Source organism: Bos javanicus, chromosome 22 (genome assembly GCF_032452875.1).
Source record: "Bos javanicus breed banteng chromosome 22, ARS-OSU_banteng_1.0, whole genome shotgun sequence".
NCBI lineage: Eukaryota > Metazoa > Chordata > Mammalia > Artiodactyla > Bovidae > Bos > Bos javanicus.
In genome coordinates, this window is record NC_083889.1 from 58,590,201 (window position 1) to 58,604,932 (window position 14,732).

The window sequence follows — 14,732 nt, forward strand, 5'->3', positions numbered from 1 at the left end:
CGTCTGGGCAGCGGTGGGAGCTGAGAGCGGCTCGCAGGGTCAGCGCCGTGACCCGCAGAGGCCTCGAGGGCTGGGCTGGGCTTCCTGGTCCAGACTGCAGATTGTGTGTGTGCACACACGCGCGTGTGTGTGTGTGTGTGTGTGTGTGCACGCGTGTGTGCGTGTGTGTGCGTGCACGCGTGTGTGCGTGTGTGTGTGCGTGCACGCGCGTGTGTGTGCTGTGGGCAGTGCATCTATGCTGCCAGCCCCATGCACCGTCCTTCCGTTTGTAAGAGAGCACTGACTTATTCTGGGCTGGGATTCTTCTCACAATGTCTGTTTTGCTGGGTGGCGGACTGCCCCGGCTCTAGCCCGACCTCTTAGTCAGGGAACAAAGGGAGTATTTGTAGGTGGAGGTTTTGTTGAAGAAAGTAGGTCAGGCTCAAAGACATCTTTTCAACAAAGGAGCTTCTAAAACTTGCAGTCCAAGTCAAGTCTCACCTTGTCTTTGAAATCTCCCCTGATTGCTCTAGCCTCTGCTTTTAGAAACACTTTTCCAGATCGCGGTTTCTCGGGCTCGTGGGGTTGACATTTGGGGCAGATAATCCTTTGTGGTGGGGGCTGCCCAGGACACGGCAGGTGGTCAGCAGCGTCCCTGGTCTCTGCCCTGGATGCCAGGGGCACCCCTGAGCTGTGACAACCAAGGCTCTCTCCCAGCCATTGCCAAATGTCCTTTGGGGTCAGAGTCCTGTTTTGGAGTGTCTCCAAGCCGTCTTTCCTCTCTGCATCATTCACCTGGTGAGCTGCCCACCTTCTCTGAACTGCCCTCTGATTGGCGAGACTGACATAGTGATGCTCCCCTCGTTGGTGAACAGAGGTGAAGGGTCCCACCCCGCCTGGTGTGCAGTGGGTGCTCAGTCTGCTAGGTATCAGTGGGGTGGGTTCTGCCTCTGGAGTTCTGCCAGGTACTGGGGTACAGCCGGGCTGGGGGAGCATCTCAGGCTGGGGGTCCACATGTAGGTCAGGCCCCACCTGCACCCCAGCAGGCGCTGTTTGTAATCACACGGGGGGCAAAGGGTGAAGGGTCCACCGGTTGGGGAGCAACCCCAGGGAGCTCAGAGGCGGGGCGTGGAGATCACAGGTCAGGAGAGTTTCTTAGAAACTGTGATGCTTGAGCCTCGAGAGGTGTGGGGTCTGCCAGGCCGGGACCCTGTTTCATCCTTGAGACTGAAATTGGAGAGGCCACATGCCGTCTCCTGATGAGTTTTTCCTGGGTGCTGGGGTCTGCGCCAGGGTCTGGGGTCTAATTTTTTGGCCTGAGGCGGTCTGCAGGGTGCCTGTCCTGGGTTCATGGTTTTCTAATCTTTCCCAGCAGCTGGTGCCTGGGCAGCGCTGGGCGGCTCTGGTCCCCCAGACGCCCCACCCCGGTCCTGACACCCAGGCTCTGCTCAGAGCACTTCCCATCTGCTTCTGGATCTCTGCTTTCAGAGGCCGAGCCCTTCGGGTCACAGCCCGCACCCCCGCCTCCCCGTGGTATCCTGTCCTGGGGCTCCTGGGGTGGGGTGAGTCCCTCCCCTGTGAGACACCCAGCGCTCCCCGGCCCGGCCTTGGGGTGCGGGCGCCTTTCTCTCTGCCTCTGGACAGGGTCGGGATCACGCCATTCCCTGTTTGGCGCTGGACTTTGGTCCATTATGGTTCATTAACGTTTGCGTAGCGTTTTCCAGCTGCCCTCCTGAGACCAGGGCGGGGGTGCCAGCTCCAGAGACGGGGTCCTGGCATTTCTTCGTTCCTGTGAGCACTCGGCACACAGTAGGGCTAATAGACACTTTTGAAACAGACAAGCGCCCAAGCCTGCAAACTCCGGCTGACCGTGTGGGTCCTGCAGCCTGTGCTGCGGGCAGGTGCCCTTGCTCGCTGTCCGCTCTGAGAAGTCGTGCTGAGACCGCTTGCTGTCTCCTGTGGCTTCCTTCCGTCTCCCAGACGTCAGGGCCAGCTCCACGCAGGGCCGTGTGTGCCACAGGGCCCCGGGCTTGATTTAACGCTCCACTGCTGCCGTCTTGAAATTTTAACGCCCCTCTTTTCACGCTTGTGTGTAGTGAGTGGGGTCCGCTGGGACTTGGAGCCTCGGGGACTTGAGATGCCGCTTCCCTGCCCCCTCCCTGCCCCCGGGGTGCCCTGCCTCCTGTGCCCTGTGCCCTGGTGTCCTGAGTCCTGCTGGGCCTCTCCTTCGTGGTCCTTGTCCCATGACGACGGCCACCTTCCATCCCCCTGGGCTGGGCGCGGGCACGCCAGGGTGTCTCCGGTGGAGCACAGCTAAGGCCTTTACTGTCCCAGGACCGTCCGGTCCAGCGGCTGCGTTTTGGCCAGAGTGAGCCTCTCACCTGGCCTCTCCCGGCTTCTGAGCACATCTGGGCACAGCTTTAGAGGTTTAGCATGGGGGTCGGGGGCCGGGAAGGGGAAATGCTGACTCCATTTCCTGGGGCCTGCTCAGCCAGGACGCAGCATGTTGGTTCAGCAGCTGGCAGAGGGGGGACCCCGGTAGCTGGCATGTCCGTGTGTAACCCGAGTTGCAGGGCAGGGACTCTGCGTGCCCCTGAGGATCTGCACTCACGTTGGGGTATCTGTGCCCTTCAAGGGAGCCTCTTCATCTGACCCTGTGTCTGGGGCTGCCTCTGCCTCCTTCTAACTGCCCCAAGTCTGACTTGCCTCCTGGTGCCTTCCCTTTGGGATGAGGGCCCCGAGTGAACCAGGGCCCTGCAAACCAGGCACTGACCTGCGTGTGCACCTCCCAACGTGGGCGAAACTTCAGAAGCCAAAGGATGCTTTCTGCTCTAGGAACGGTCCCATAGTCATCCCTCGCTTCACATCTGAACATGCAGGTGGGAAGGGATTTTGATGCTGAAAAACAGAGCTCCAAGCGTAGCCACTGACATGGATGAAGACAGGGATTTCCTGTTGCCAAATTCCAGGTTAAGTGACCCTGGGAGGCCTGCCCCAGCCTCTGTCTCCTTGTCCTCAGCAGGCCGTCTCCTCTCAGCCTTCTCCACAGCCGTAGACCTCGGAGGTGGGCTGGGGCAGACTCTCAGGCCTGTCTGACTCCAAATGCCTTGGTCTTCGCACCGTAGAAAGAGCTTTTCGAGGCCCCCGAGGCTCTGTTTGGGGGCTGGCCGGGTGGGGAATATCCAGAGATGATTGAGGTGGAGCGGGAGAGGCAGTAGCGTGTGCTGGGGCGTGTGGCAAGCCAGCGGAGGGGCTGGGCCAGCTGCGGGCCACTAGAGGAAGAAGGGCCAGGCCACCGGATCTGCGGACTTGTGAACTTGGATACATATGTTGCGCTTCTTCATTTGAAATGATGGGAACCAGTGGAAAGGGGCAAGATCAAAATCACCCGGGAAAAGGCGACGGACTTGTGAACTTGGATACATATGTTGCGCTTCTTCATTTGAAATGATGGGAACCAGTGGAAAGGGGCAAGATCAAAATCACCCGGGAAAAGGCGACCGCGGCTCGGGGCAGGCCAGGCCTTTGGCCACAGGTTTCGTCTCCCGCCCCACTTCTGAGTCTGTGCAGCAGAACTAGGTGTTGCCCTCACCTTGAGAAGGTGTTTGCAGAGGGTTTCAGACCCGGCCTGGGTCCTGCTCCTCCAGAGAGCATCGCCCACTCACGTGCTGGGCTCCCCCTGTTCTCACGTCTGGCCCAAGGCGTGCTGACGGCAGTCAGGACTTCAGAGCGGAGGCCAGCTGTGTGAGGCCCACCTCCTCCCCCCGGGACCGGGGGTCTCGGCGTCTCGGGGAGGAGACAGGATGGGCACGTGACACCAGACGGCCGGGGTTCCTCTCCCAGCACGGGGAGGGGACGGGGGGCTGACTCACAGTCTCAGGAGCCGCTGTCTAGGCTGAAAAGCGCTTACCCACTCGAGGGGTGGTGGGCGCACAGGCAGGACAGTGTGTCCCCGGGAGACCTGGGCTCACGGGGTGCAGCCCCGCTCGCTCACGTGACCCTGATCCCTTACGCCTCAGTTTCCCCTCCAGAAGGGAGGCTGGAGGTGGTGCCCCCTCCTCCGTGGGGGGTGGTGCCGAGTCCACCGCCCCTCCCCTTGGCCCCGGGGGGTTAACTCGGGTGTGACCCCCACCCCCTGCTCCGGTCCTGCAGGAAACACGTTCAGCACGCTGGCCGGGCTGGTCTTTGACTGGACGATCGTGAAGGACACAGAGGCTGATGGCTACTCAGACACCCACAACGCGCTCCGGTAAGAGGCGGAGGGGGAGGGAGGGAGGGTGGGCTGGGGGCTTTCACCCTCATCGTCACCGTTAGCAGCCCCGTCAGCGAGGAGCCCAGGATGGTTCCCAGGCTGATGGCCGATGTGGCCTGGGACTGATCAAAGTGGTCAGCTCGAGCAGCTGTGCGGGGGCCTTGTCCCGGGGTGTGTTCTGGGGGCCGTTGTCCAGGGCGCTGGTCTGTCCAGCTGTGGCAGAGAAAGTTCATCCTGATAACTGGAGCTGTCATGGGGTGCTGGAGGGGTAGGGAGGGGCCCCAGGGTGGGGTGAGTGGGTAACAGTCCCTGCTGGGAGGTCCCTCCAGCTGTGACAGCCTCCAGGCATGGGAGGCCGCCTGTGCCAGCGCCCGGCGGGGCAGGAGGCGTGGGGGCCAGTACTGCAGACAGACGGACGCCTTGTGAGATGGACTTGCTCCCCATCTTGACTTGGCCGGTCCTCCCAACAGCCGTGTGGCTTATGTTCCTCTGTCTGCTCGCCTCGGATTGGTAAGGGGTGGAGCTGGACTTGAACTGCTCTGGTCTGTGGGAATCCTCACCGTGCCATGTGGTGGCCACTGGCCCCACCCTGGCCGTTCACACTTACACCAGGGAAGACGGGGGGTTCCGGTCCCCGATGCACTGACCCCACCAGGTGCTCGTTAGCTGTGTGGCCGGTGTTGCCTGCACTGGACAGGGCGGACAGGGCGTTTCCATCAGCGGAAGGTTCTGCTGGCCAGCACTCGTGCGCTCCCGGAGTCTGGGCTAATATCGCCTGATAGGAGGTGGCTCAGCGGAAGGTTCTGCTGGCCGGCACTCATGCGCTCCCGGAGTCTGGGCTAATATCCCCTGATAGGAGCTGGCTCAGTGGTAAAGAACCCGCCTGCCAGTGCAGGAGACGCATAGACATGGGTTCGATCCCTGGGTCAGGAAGATCCCCTGGAGGAGGAAATGGCAACCCACTCCAGTATTCTTGCCTGAAGAGTCCTTGGAGAGAGGAGCCTGGTGTGATGCAGTCCGTGGGGTCACAAAGAGCTGGACACGGCTGAGTGATTAAACAACAACAAAATGCTGCCTTGCGTTGTGCTGTATTAAATACAGTTTGGGGGGAGGAAGACTTACTTTGTAAAGATTTGCAGCAATTTTCAGCCTGCAGAAAAGTTGCAAGTCGGTACAGGAAGTGGATTCCCCAAACCATCTGAGAGCAAGCAGCCAGCCCGGGGGCTGTGACCCCGATTATTCCAGCGTGCGTTTTCCACCTCTTGGGACGTTTTCCTGCGTATGGACGAGACAGTCATCACGGTTGGGGCGTTAACACTGATGCCTGACCTCATTCGAGTTTTGCCAGTTTATCCCGCTTGTAGCAAAACACGCAGCCCAGGGCCCCCTGCCTCAAGCTGTCCTGTCTCTCCTCGTCTCCGTCAGCCTGGGGACTTGGTCCAGTTTCCTGGTCCTTCCTTGACTCCTGGGAGGTGGGACTCGTGAAGATGGCAGTCTAGATGTTTTGTAGAACTTCCCCCACTCCACGTTTATCTGACGTTCCCTCTGATTAGACCCAGAGCTCTGCATCTTTGCAGGAACATCACCAGAGGCGAGATTCCACATTCTCACTGCATCTTATCATAATGCAGCACTGACTTTGTTTTCTGCCATCCCTCGGGGAGGGTGGTGTCTGCCAGGTTCTACCCCCTTGCAATTAATAACTTTTTTTATGGGGAGTTATGAGTCTGACCTCTTATTTACACTTTCAAAAGTCCAGCTCAGGGCTCCAGGAAGCACTGGGGCTCAGCTCACGGCCATTTCCACAGCAGACACCCTCACACCCTGACACCGTGTAAGCCAGTTGCCCTCCTGGCTCAGAGCTCTTTGGGGGCTGGGCCGTCAGCCTCCATCTCCTGAATGATGAGCTCTGGAACTCCCTCTGTCTTGTAAGCCCAGGGTGCAGGTGTTAGGTCAGAGAGACCCGGTGCCCAGTCCTGGCCTTGCCGTGTCCTGCCTGTGGCCATCCTCAAGGACTGTGACCACCTGAGCACCACCTTCCTCCTCCAGCGGATGGAGGCGTCACCGTGCCCGCCTCCAGGGGTGCCACGTGGGGAGCACGTTGATGGGATGAGAGCCTGTCACCAGGCCTAGCACACACTAGGTGTTCAGGATTTGCTGGCTGCCTGCCCCCCTCCACCAGCTCTGTTTCCTGCCCTGACAGCGGCCCCTGACAGCACTGGATGTGAGCTGAGTGCTGACCCCAGTCCAGGAGTGCTGAGAGTTGGAACCAGAGTGTCCTGGACTTTTATTCAATTCAGCATGCGATTATTTACAATAAGTAGGACATAGAAGCAAGCTAGATGTCCATCGCCAGAGGAATGGATAAGGAAGTTGTGGTACATACACACAAGGGAATATTACTCAGCTGTGGAAAGGGACGCATTTGAGTCAGTTCTAATGAGGTGGATGAACCTAGAGCCTATTATACAGAGTGAAGTGAGTCAGGAAGAGAAAGACGAATATCGTCTATGAACACACGTATGTAGAATCTAGAAAGATGCTACTGATGATCCTACATGCAGGACAGAAAGGAGACAAACACGAACAACAGACTTGTGGGCACGGGGGGAAGAGGAGGGCGGGACGGTGTGAGAGAAGAGCACTGAGACATACGCAGACGCAGCTGGTGGCTCAGGCTGTAAAGAGTCTGCCTGCGATGCAGGAGCCCCGGATTCCGCCCCTGGGTCGGGAAGATCCCCTGCAGAAGGACGTGGCAACCCCTCCAGCATTCTTTGGCTTCCCAGGTGGCACTAGAGGCAAAGAACCCACCTGCCAGTGCAGGAGATGTCAGAGACGCGGGTTCGATCCCTGGGTGGGGAAGATCCCCTGGAGGAGGAGAGGACAACCCCCTCCAGTATTCTTGTCTGCAGAATCCCATGGACAGAGGCGCCTGGTGGGCTACAGTCCATAGAGTCGCAAAGTCACAAAAAGGACACTACTGCAGTGACTTAGCATGTACATTACCATACGTAAAGTAGATAGCCAGTGGCAGTCATGACGTCAGATGCAGGGAACCCAGATGTGGTGCTCTGTGACAGCCTAGAGGGGTGGGGTGGGGAGGGGGCGTATGTATACCTATGGCTGATTCATGTGGATGTATGGTGAAAACCATCACAATATTGTTAAGTAATTACCCTCTGAAAAATAAAAAATGATAAATAAAAAAAGAACCAAAGCTCTTCTGTATGCAAGAAAAAGAATTTCAGCACGTAGTACCTCGTGAAACGACGAGGAAATGAATCACCGCAGCACTCGGCAGACCTTGGGGAGAATGAACGTGTCTGACTGCTCCCGTTCGGGCGGGATGGGGGGCTTATTTATAGATCTCAGGCTGTCAGGAAAGACTCAGGCTGGCCCCGCTCACCAGCCTGCGCTCTGGCGTCCCACTCCATCCCAAATTCTCCCTCCCTTCTTCCCACAGCCTAACCATAGGGCCAGGGTAGGATGCAACGTGATCCCTTGTTCCTGACACTTGAGGGGTCATCGCTGAACCGTTTCCCAGATGCAGGAGCTGGCTGGGGAGAGGACACTGGGACTAGTGGGGAGCCCAGGCTGGGCCTCTGGTCCCGGGGCTCACCTTTCACGTCCGTGAGACCAAAGCTTTTCATAAAGTTGACTGAGTGAGTGAAAGTCGCTCAGTCGTGTCTAACTCTTTGCAACTCTGTGGACTGTACGTTGCCAGGCTCCTCTGTCCATGGGATTCTCCAGGCAAGAATATGGGAGTGGGGTTGCTATGCCCTCCTCAAGGGGATCTTCCCAACACAGGGATCAAACCCAAGTCTCCTGCATTTCGGACAGATTCTTTACCGTGTGAGCCACCAGGGAAGCCCTCAGCTAAGTGGGCAGTCCTCAGATTTCAGTGCTGCCTTTGATCATAATCACAGCTGGATGTTTATAAAATGCAGGTTCCCAGGTGCAGACCAAGGGCCAGGCCAGGGACTGAGAGCCCAGGTGTTTCCGGGGACGCTGGAAGTTCTGAGGCACGACATTCTGGGAACGGTTTTCTAGGCAACACCCACTGGGTCATTTCTGTGGCGCCTGGCAGCACGTGGCGGAGGCACTTAGAGGAGGCATTTAGAGGAAATGTGTGAGGTTCCTGGTTCCACATGTCATAGCTGAGCACACGCTCCTTTTCCAGCATCCTGACATTCCTGGAGTCCACCTACATCCCCCCCTCGTACATCTCAGAGATGGAGAAGGCGGCCAAGCAGGGCGACACCATCCTGGTGTCTGGGCTGAAGACCGGCAGCTCCAAGCTCAAGGCGCGCATCCAGGAGACCGTGTACAAGGTGGGCTTGGGCGGCCCTGGCTCTGGGGCGGCATCTGGATGCACGGGCCCCTGGCGTGTCCGCTAGTGGAGAGGAGATGCCACGTGGGGACCAGGGTCTGCTGTGAGCTGTGCTTGGGACCAGGTGGCCGGGGAGCCGGCGCCGGCATCGCTGCACCCCCAAGGCGGTCCCTCCATTTCACCCTGTGCCCCGGCCTTGAGCCCCAACCGCTGGCTGCTTTCCAGAAAGGTCAGCTTCCGGGGTGTGCTGCCTCCTGCTGAGCGCTGGGGGTGGTAGCTGGTTAAGAAATTTCTTGGCTGATTCCGGTCCTGTGGAGCCCGAGAGCCCGTGTCTGGGCACCAGAGCTGGGCGTGGAGACGTGTTGTCCGGCAGCAGCTGCCAAAGTCAGGGGCCCAGAGGTGGGTGCTCCCCGCTTTCTGTAAGAGTCAGGTGGGCTCGACTGAGGCTGGGGTGTGGCGGTGCCGCCCCCCACCCCGAGAGCTCTCTGGGGGCCCCTCTGGGCAGGCCGACCGGCCACTTTCCCAGGAAGGCTGGGCATGTCGGTCTGCTGTCTGTGCATGCCCTGGGCTGGGGTCCTGCCAGGAATGGTCTCTCCAATTGTAACAGTCCCATGGGACCCAGGAGCGCAGCACCCCCACCTCAGCCCCCAGCGTGCGGTGATCTGGCGTGTTTCCTGGGTGGTAGATACAAAGCCGGGTGGAGATATGAGAACTGGGCTACCGGGGGGCAGGTCTGAGCTCCTGGGCATGGCCGAGCGAGGGTCCGCTGGCGGGAACGAGTCCAGTGGGCGATGAGTCTCTGTCACGTCACATCTGAGCATCTTCTTTCTTCCTTTCTTCTTCTTTTCTTCCTTCCTTTCTGATATTTTGGTCCCACCACACGGCTTGTGGGATCTTAGCTCCCTAACCAGGGATCGAACCCATGCCCTCGACAGCCAAAGTGCTGAGACCTAACCCACTGGACCACCAGGGAATTCCCTGAGCACTTTCCCCGGGCTGTGCCTGCTCTGGGCCCGGGGCAGTAGGTTTCTGCACAGCCGGGCCCTTCAGGGACGTCTGCCAGTCCCCACAGCCCTTCTGGTCTTTTTTTTTCCATAACTGCATGTATTGATTTTTGGCTGTGCTGGTCTCACTGCTGTGTGGGCTTTTCTCTAGTTGCAGAGATCGGGGGCTAGTGCCTGCTTGCAGTGCGCAGGCTTCTCACTGAGGTGGCTTCTCTCTCTGCAGAGCACGGGCTGGAGGTGTGTGAGCTTCAGGAGCTGCCACTCCCCGGCTCTAGAGCACAGGCTCAGTGGCTGTGGTGCCCGGGCTGGGTGGCTCCATGGCGTGTGGGGTAGTCCCAGATCAGGGATCCAACCCGTGTCTCCTGCAGATTCTGGCAGATTCCTTACCACTGAGCCACCAGGGAAGCCCCCGACTCAGGTCTTTAAGACCACATGTTTTGGAGGCTCATCTCTCAGGCGCTGGTCTTAAAAGGTGGGGAGCCTGATGTGAGATACGAACCCTTCCCTCCTCAGGGAGAAGCCTCGGGTTTGGGTTCCCTGTGAATGTGGTCTGTACGAGCGGTGAGGTTTATGACGAGATTGTCCCGGGATCCTAGTCGCTTTGATGTGATTTCCCTGCTATTTGTCCTGTGTGAAGCAGTTGCTTTGCCAGTTTTTAGGGTTTTTTTAAGAGGAAATTGTTGCATATGTAGCTGTAGATGCAGTGTGTCCGTGGGAGGGGGTGAGCGCAGGGTCTTCCTACATCCTCACCGGGAATGATGCAGGAACCTCAACAGGAACCTTGACTTCCTCTTAAGCGAGGATGCATGTAACATGTCAGAGCTGGTTCAGTAGAAAACCCAAAGAGATCTACAGACAGACGCAGAACTGGCCTGTGTCCAGGGATGACCACTGCTTGTCCTCCAGGGAACACATGTCTGCATTTCTGTGGACAAGGATCCCTTGCTCTGCCCTCCATTTTCCCCAACTTGCAGGGTGACGAGCAGCTCCAAGACAGCGGAAGGTGCAGGCCCCATAGAGTCTGATCACCCGGGGGCGCCCCGGACTCCATGCAGGTGGTCTGCCCCGACTTCAGAGTCTGTCATGATGCTCCCTGAGGAGGGAGTCTGGGTGGGGATGAGAGGCGGGCTGGTGGGGGGTGGCCTGAACAGGGGGCGCTTGTCAGAACACGGCTGTTCCTCCTCTGGTGTGCGAGCAAGCTCCCCACCTCCCCGGCCTTTGGGGCTCTTGCGTGGAGCCCCAGGGCCCCTGGCACCTCTGTCTCCATGGCCATCGCTCCTGGCTCCTCGTTCTTCTCTGTGCTTCTTACTATTTAAAACTGACCTGAAGGCTACGCCCTCTAAAGTGCTGTGCTCGGGGTATTTTGGCAATGACCTCTGATCGCCTGCCCCGCTCCCACAGGGCCCCCTGGGGCTTGGGGCGTCCCAAGGTGATGCCTGGGTTTCTCAGCCTCAGCTGCCTTCAGTGAACAGACTGAAAAGCCCTAGAGGTTCTGTCTCTCGCCCACACCGACCCCCACTTGGGCTCACCTCCCCTTCTGTCTCTTCCTCACACTAGAACGTCCACCCCGCGGAGGTCAGGCTGCTGATCTTGGAGAACATCCTTCTGAACCCGGCTTATGACGTCTACCTCTTGGTGGGGACATCTATCCGCTACAGGGTGCAGAAGATCAGGCAAGGGAAAATCACAGGTGGGTCCCCGCTCAGCGCCGCGCTCAGGCGGCCGTGTTATCGCGGTGAAATAGGCATGACGTTGCTGTTTTAGCTACTTTTTAAGTGTGCATTTTAGTGACGATGATTACATTTATCGAGAGATTGTTGTACAGCCATCGCCACCGTCATCTCCAGAACTTCCTTGTCTTCCCCTGAGCCCGTTAAGCACTAACTCCCCAGCCCCCTTCTCCAGCCCCTGACAAGCACCCTCGAGCTTTCCGTTTCCATGAACCCGACTGCTCTTGGGACCTCATGTAAGTAGAGTCATGTAGTGTCTGTCCTTCTGTGGCCGGCTTATCTCACCGAGCAGAGCATCCTCACGGTCTGTCTGGATTGTGGCAGGCGTCGCAATGTCCCTCCTTCTCAGGTTGAGTACTGGTCTACTGTCTATATAGACCACATTTTGGACATTCATGCTTGATGGGCACTTGGTTTCTTCTGCCTCTTGGCTATTAAAATAGTACCTCTGTGAGCAGAGCTGAACAAACATCTCCTTGAGATCCTGCTTTCAGTCCTTGGGGGCTTATATCCCTTTGTTTGAAAAATGTCAGAAGCCACGAGCTTCCGCTGGACCGGGTTTTGTTCCTGGCCTGGCACTGACTTCTGGGCGGCCTGGACGAGGCACGGCCCCGCTTTAGGGCTCAGTGTCTCTGCTGGAGCCCTCAGGTCCTTTCTGCCTGTGTCGAGGGCACGATGGGTGAATTATTGTGGATTTGTTTCGGAAACTCTAAAGCGCTGTGTACTTGTGATGTGTTCTTAGTGGTGAGTGTTCCTAATGCATCACCAAGCCTGCTAAGAATTATCATCACCACCATCATCATTTTGTTTAGTTTATACATGTTTCATGATCAGCCCAGGGCGTCCAGGCTCGTGGGGACGAGAGTGTCCCATTCAAGGCCTGTGGGCTGCGAGGCGTGTCCGGGCAGCGCCTCCCCTAGTTGCTGGCTTCCTGCCTGTGAGGCAGGGCAGCAGTTAAGAAGCGTGTAGCGCTCCAGCGTCGGAGCAGCCTGGGCCTGTTCCGCAGCTGGGTCTGCAGATCAGGGTGGTGGGTCATCCGTCATTACCGTGTGGCCGGCGCTGCAGGCCTGGGGAGGCCTCTGGGTCCAGCTCCCTCCCACTCAGGGTGCCCTGCTGAAGGGCAGGAGACTGGGGGTCCTGAGCATCCCCGAGCACTGGGCGCTCAGTGTCTGGCTCTTCTGCGTGTGTCAGTGTGGAGGCGGGTGTGTACAAAGCTGGGCGGGGTCCTGGCCCGAGGCTGGCGTGCTCCCCAGATTTAGGACCCAGGTGTGGCCTTCGGAGACTCTTGAAGGGGAGATGGCTCAGGGGTGGAGTTCTCGGGATCCTGCCCCTGAGTGCTCAGGGGGACCGCGGTGGGAACAGGTCGAAAGGCCAGAGGGCACTGGGGGGCTTCCTGACAATGCCTCCTCCCCTGCGTGCTGTTGAGAAGCAGCTTGTGACGGGATGGGGGCGGTCTGGAGACGTCTGACCGTGGTGGGCGTTTCCTCGGTGCCCTGCTCGTCACGTTATGACCCAACAGCGCTGTGACGGGGCTTCAATACTACCCTGTTGTACGGATGAGGAAGCCGAGGCACAGACACGCGATAGTCACAGGGCTGCCAGGCCCTCGCCTGTAATACCACACCGGCAGGCTCGGGGCATCCCGGCCCTGGGGGCGCACGACGACGGCTCTCTGTCCTCCCGGGGCAGGGCGGGCGGCCTCTTCGCAGGGTGGATGAGGGTGGAGAGGCGTGCCCCCACCAGGGAGGTTGGGGGAGATTTAATAAAGCGGACTTCACAGCTTACCCTTCAGTGTCTGACGGACAGCGCATTCCAAGACACCCAGAGGACTTTGGGGCTTGGTCACTGACCTCCGGTAGCAATCAAAGAATGGAACTCGGGAAAGTGAGCCCCGGAGAGGAAGTAGTTAAGCTGCCTTCCTTGCATCTGTAGGGTAATGAGATGGAAAATGCCTCTAAAAATAAACACACCTGCATGACTGGTGGCACCGGGCGCCCGGGCTGGCGTGCCTTCCAGACAGATGCTGGGGGAGAACAGACGCCCGGGCTGGCATGCCTTCCAGACAGATGCTGGGGGAGAACAGGCGGGGAGGAGCCAGCACCGGGCCACTGTGAACAAGACATCTGGGTGGAAACGCGTTGTCCATTTTTTTGTTTTTGGATGGGTTGTTTTTAATTGACATAGAATTCACATTGCTGTCATTTTTAACGGGCTGCCAGACAGGGAAGTTGGGGACGGCGTCATGACAGGGGACCTGGATTTTGGCAAGCCCCAGTCTTGTATGGTGTCCCGCAGAAGGCTCAGAGAATGACACCCAGAGGGCAGTTACCCCAAATCCGTTCTTCAGGTTTTCTCTCAGTCTTTCTTCCTTCAAAATGTAACGTTCCTCCTTTTCTTTCTTATTTTCATTTCCTGACGTCCGCCCGCCTTCCGTTAAGTGACAGTGTAAGCGAGGGTGTTGGTCGCTCAGTCACGTCTGACTCTTTGCGACCTCACGCTGTATCCCTGGGGCTCTCCAGGTGAGAATCCTGGAGTGGGTGGCCGTTCCCTTCTCTGCTGAGTGGCGGCTTGCTTTCTCATGAGCCCATTTGTTTATGGAGCCCCTGCTCTGTCTGTGGGCACTGTTGGGGGGACTGCAGTGGTTGGGGGGCAGCCCAGGGCCCACTCACCTGGGGCTCCAGTGACGGCCTGCAGTGCGGCAGGTGAAGGGGGCGAGGGGCCCGGAAGAGGGGTGTCTGTGCGGCCCTGCTTGGTCCTCCGTGTGTGACGCTGGTGTCGCAGGCTCGCCTGGCGCAGTAACCAATCATGAGAACAAGACGTGGGGAGACGTGCTGGCTGAGGAACGGGGTGTCTGAGGAGACCTCGGTGACAGCACTGCTGGAAATTCCTGGGGTAAATTGGGCTGAGGTTGAAAGATGGATGGGCGTGGAGCAGGGGTTCCTGAGTCCAAGACGCAGCTATTAAAGGACCCAGTGCACCCTGAGCTGTGGCTGCCCAGAGCGAGTGTACACTGGGCTGCCTGCAGGGCTGGGCTCAGAGGCAGGGCCCTGTGCTTCTCCTTGTCCTGGGCTCAGACCCACCTCCCCAGGAGCTCTGTGGTCATCCCTGCAGCCTACACGGGGTGGGGGTGGAGGTTCCGGCGATCAGAAGCACGTCTGGAGGATCAGCCAGGGTTGAGGGGGGTCAGAGCCCGGCTGCCCTCCTGGCCATGGAACGGCACCCTTGGGGCTGGCCTCATGCCCTCGGCAGTGGTAGCTGGGCTGGGCTGGGGCCCAGGAGCCACCTCCTCCGCCTGTGGACGGACAGGCACCTTTCACGTCTGCAAAGCCTTCCCTGCTCAGGAGCTCTGACGAGTAGCAAGGTCCTGTGGTAGAGGAGGTGCTGAAGAGGGTCACCAGGCAAGTCCCTTATTTTCGTTGTCTTAGGGCTTTGTAAAT

The 14,732-nt window shown here is 58.6% G+C and overlaps 1 protein-coding gene across 1 annotated transcript in view; it reads left to right on the top strand.

The window, feature by feature from the left end:
- NUP210 (nucleoporin 210) overlaps positions 1-14,732 on the top strand; it is a 90,624-nt gene that overhangs the window by 17,028 nt on the left and 58,864 nt on the right. The window contains exons 4-6 of the mRNA XM_061397248.1: positions 4,132-4,228; positions 8,412-8,562; positions 11,123-11,255. Of these exons, the coding sequence (XP_061253232.1) occupies positions 4,132-4,228; positions 8,412-8,562; positions 11,123-11,255 (381 nt within the window). The remainder of the gene's footprint in view (positions 1-4,131; positions 4,229-8,411; positions 8,563-11,122; positions 11,256-14,732) is intronic.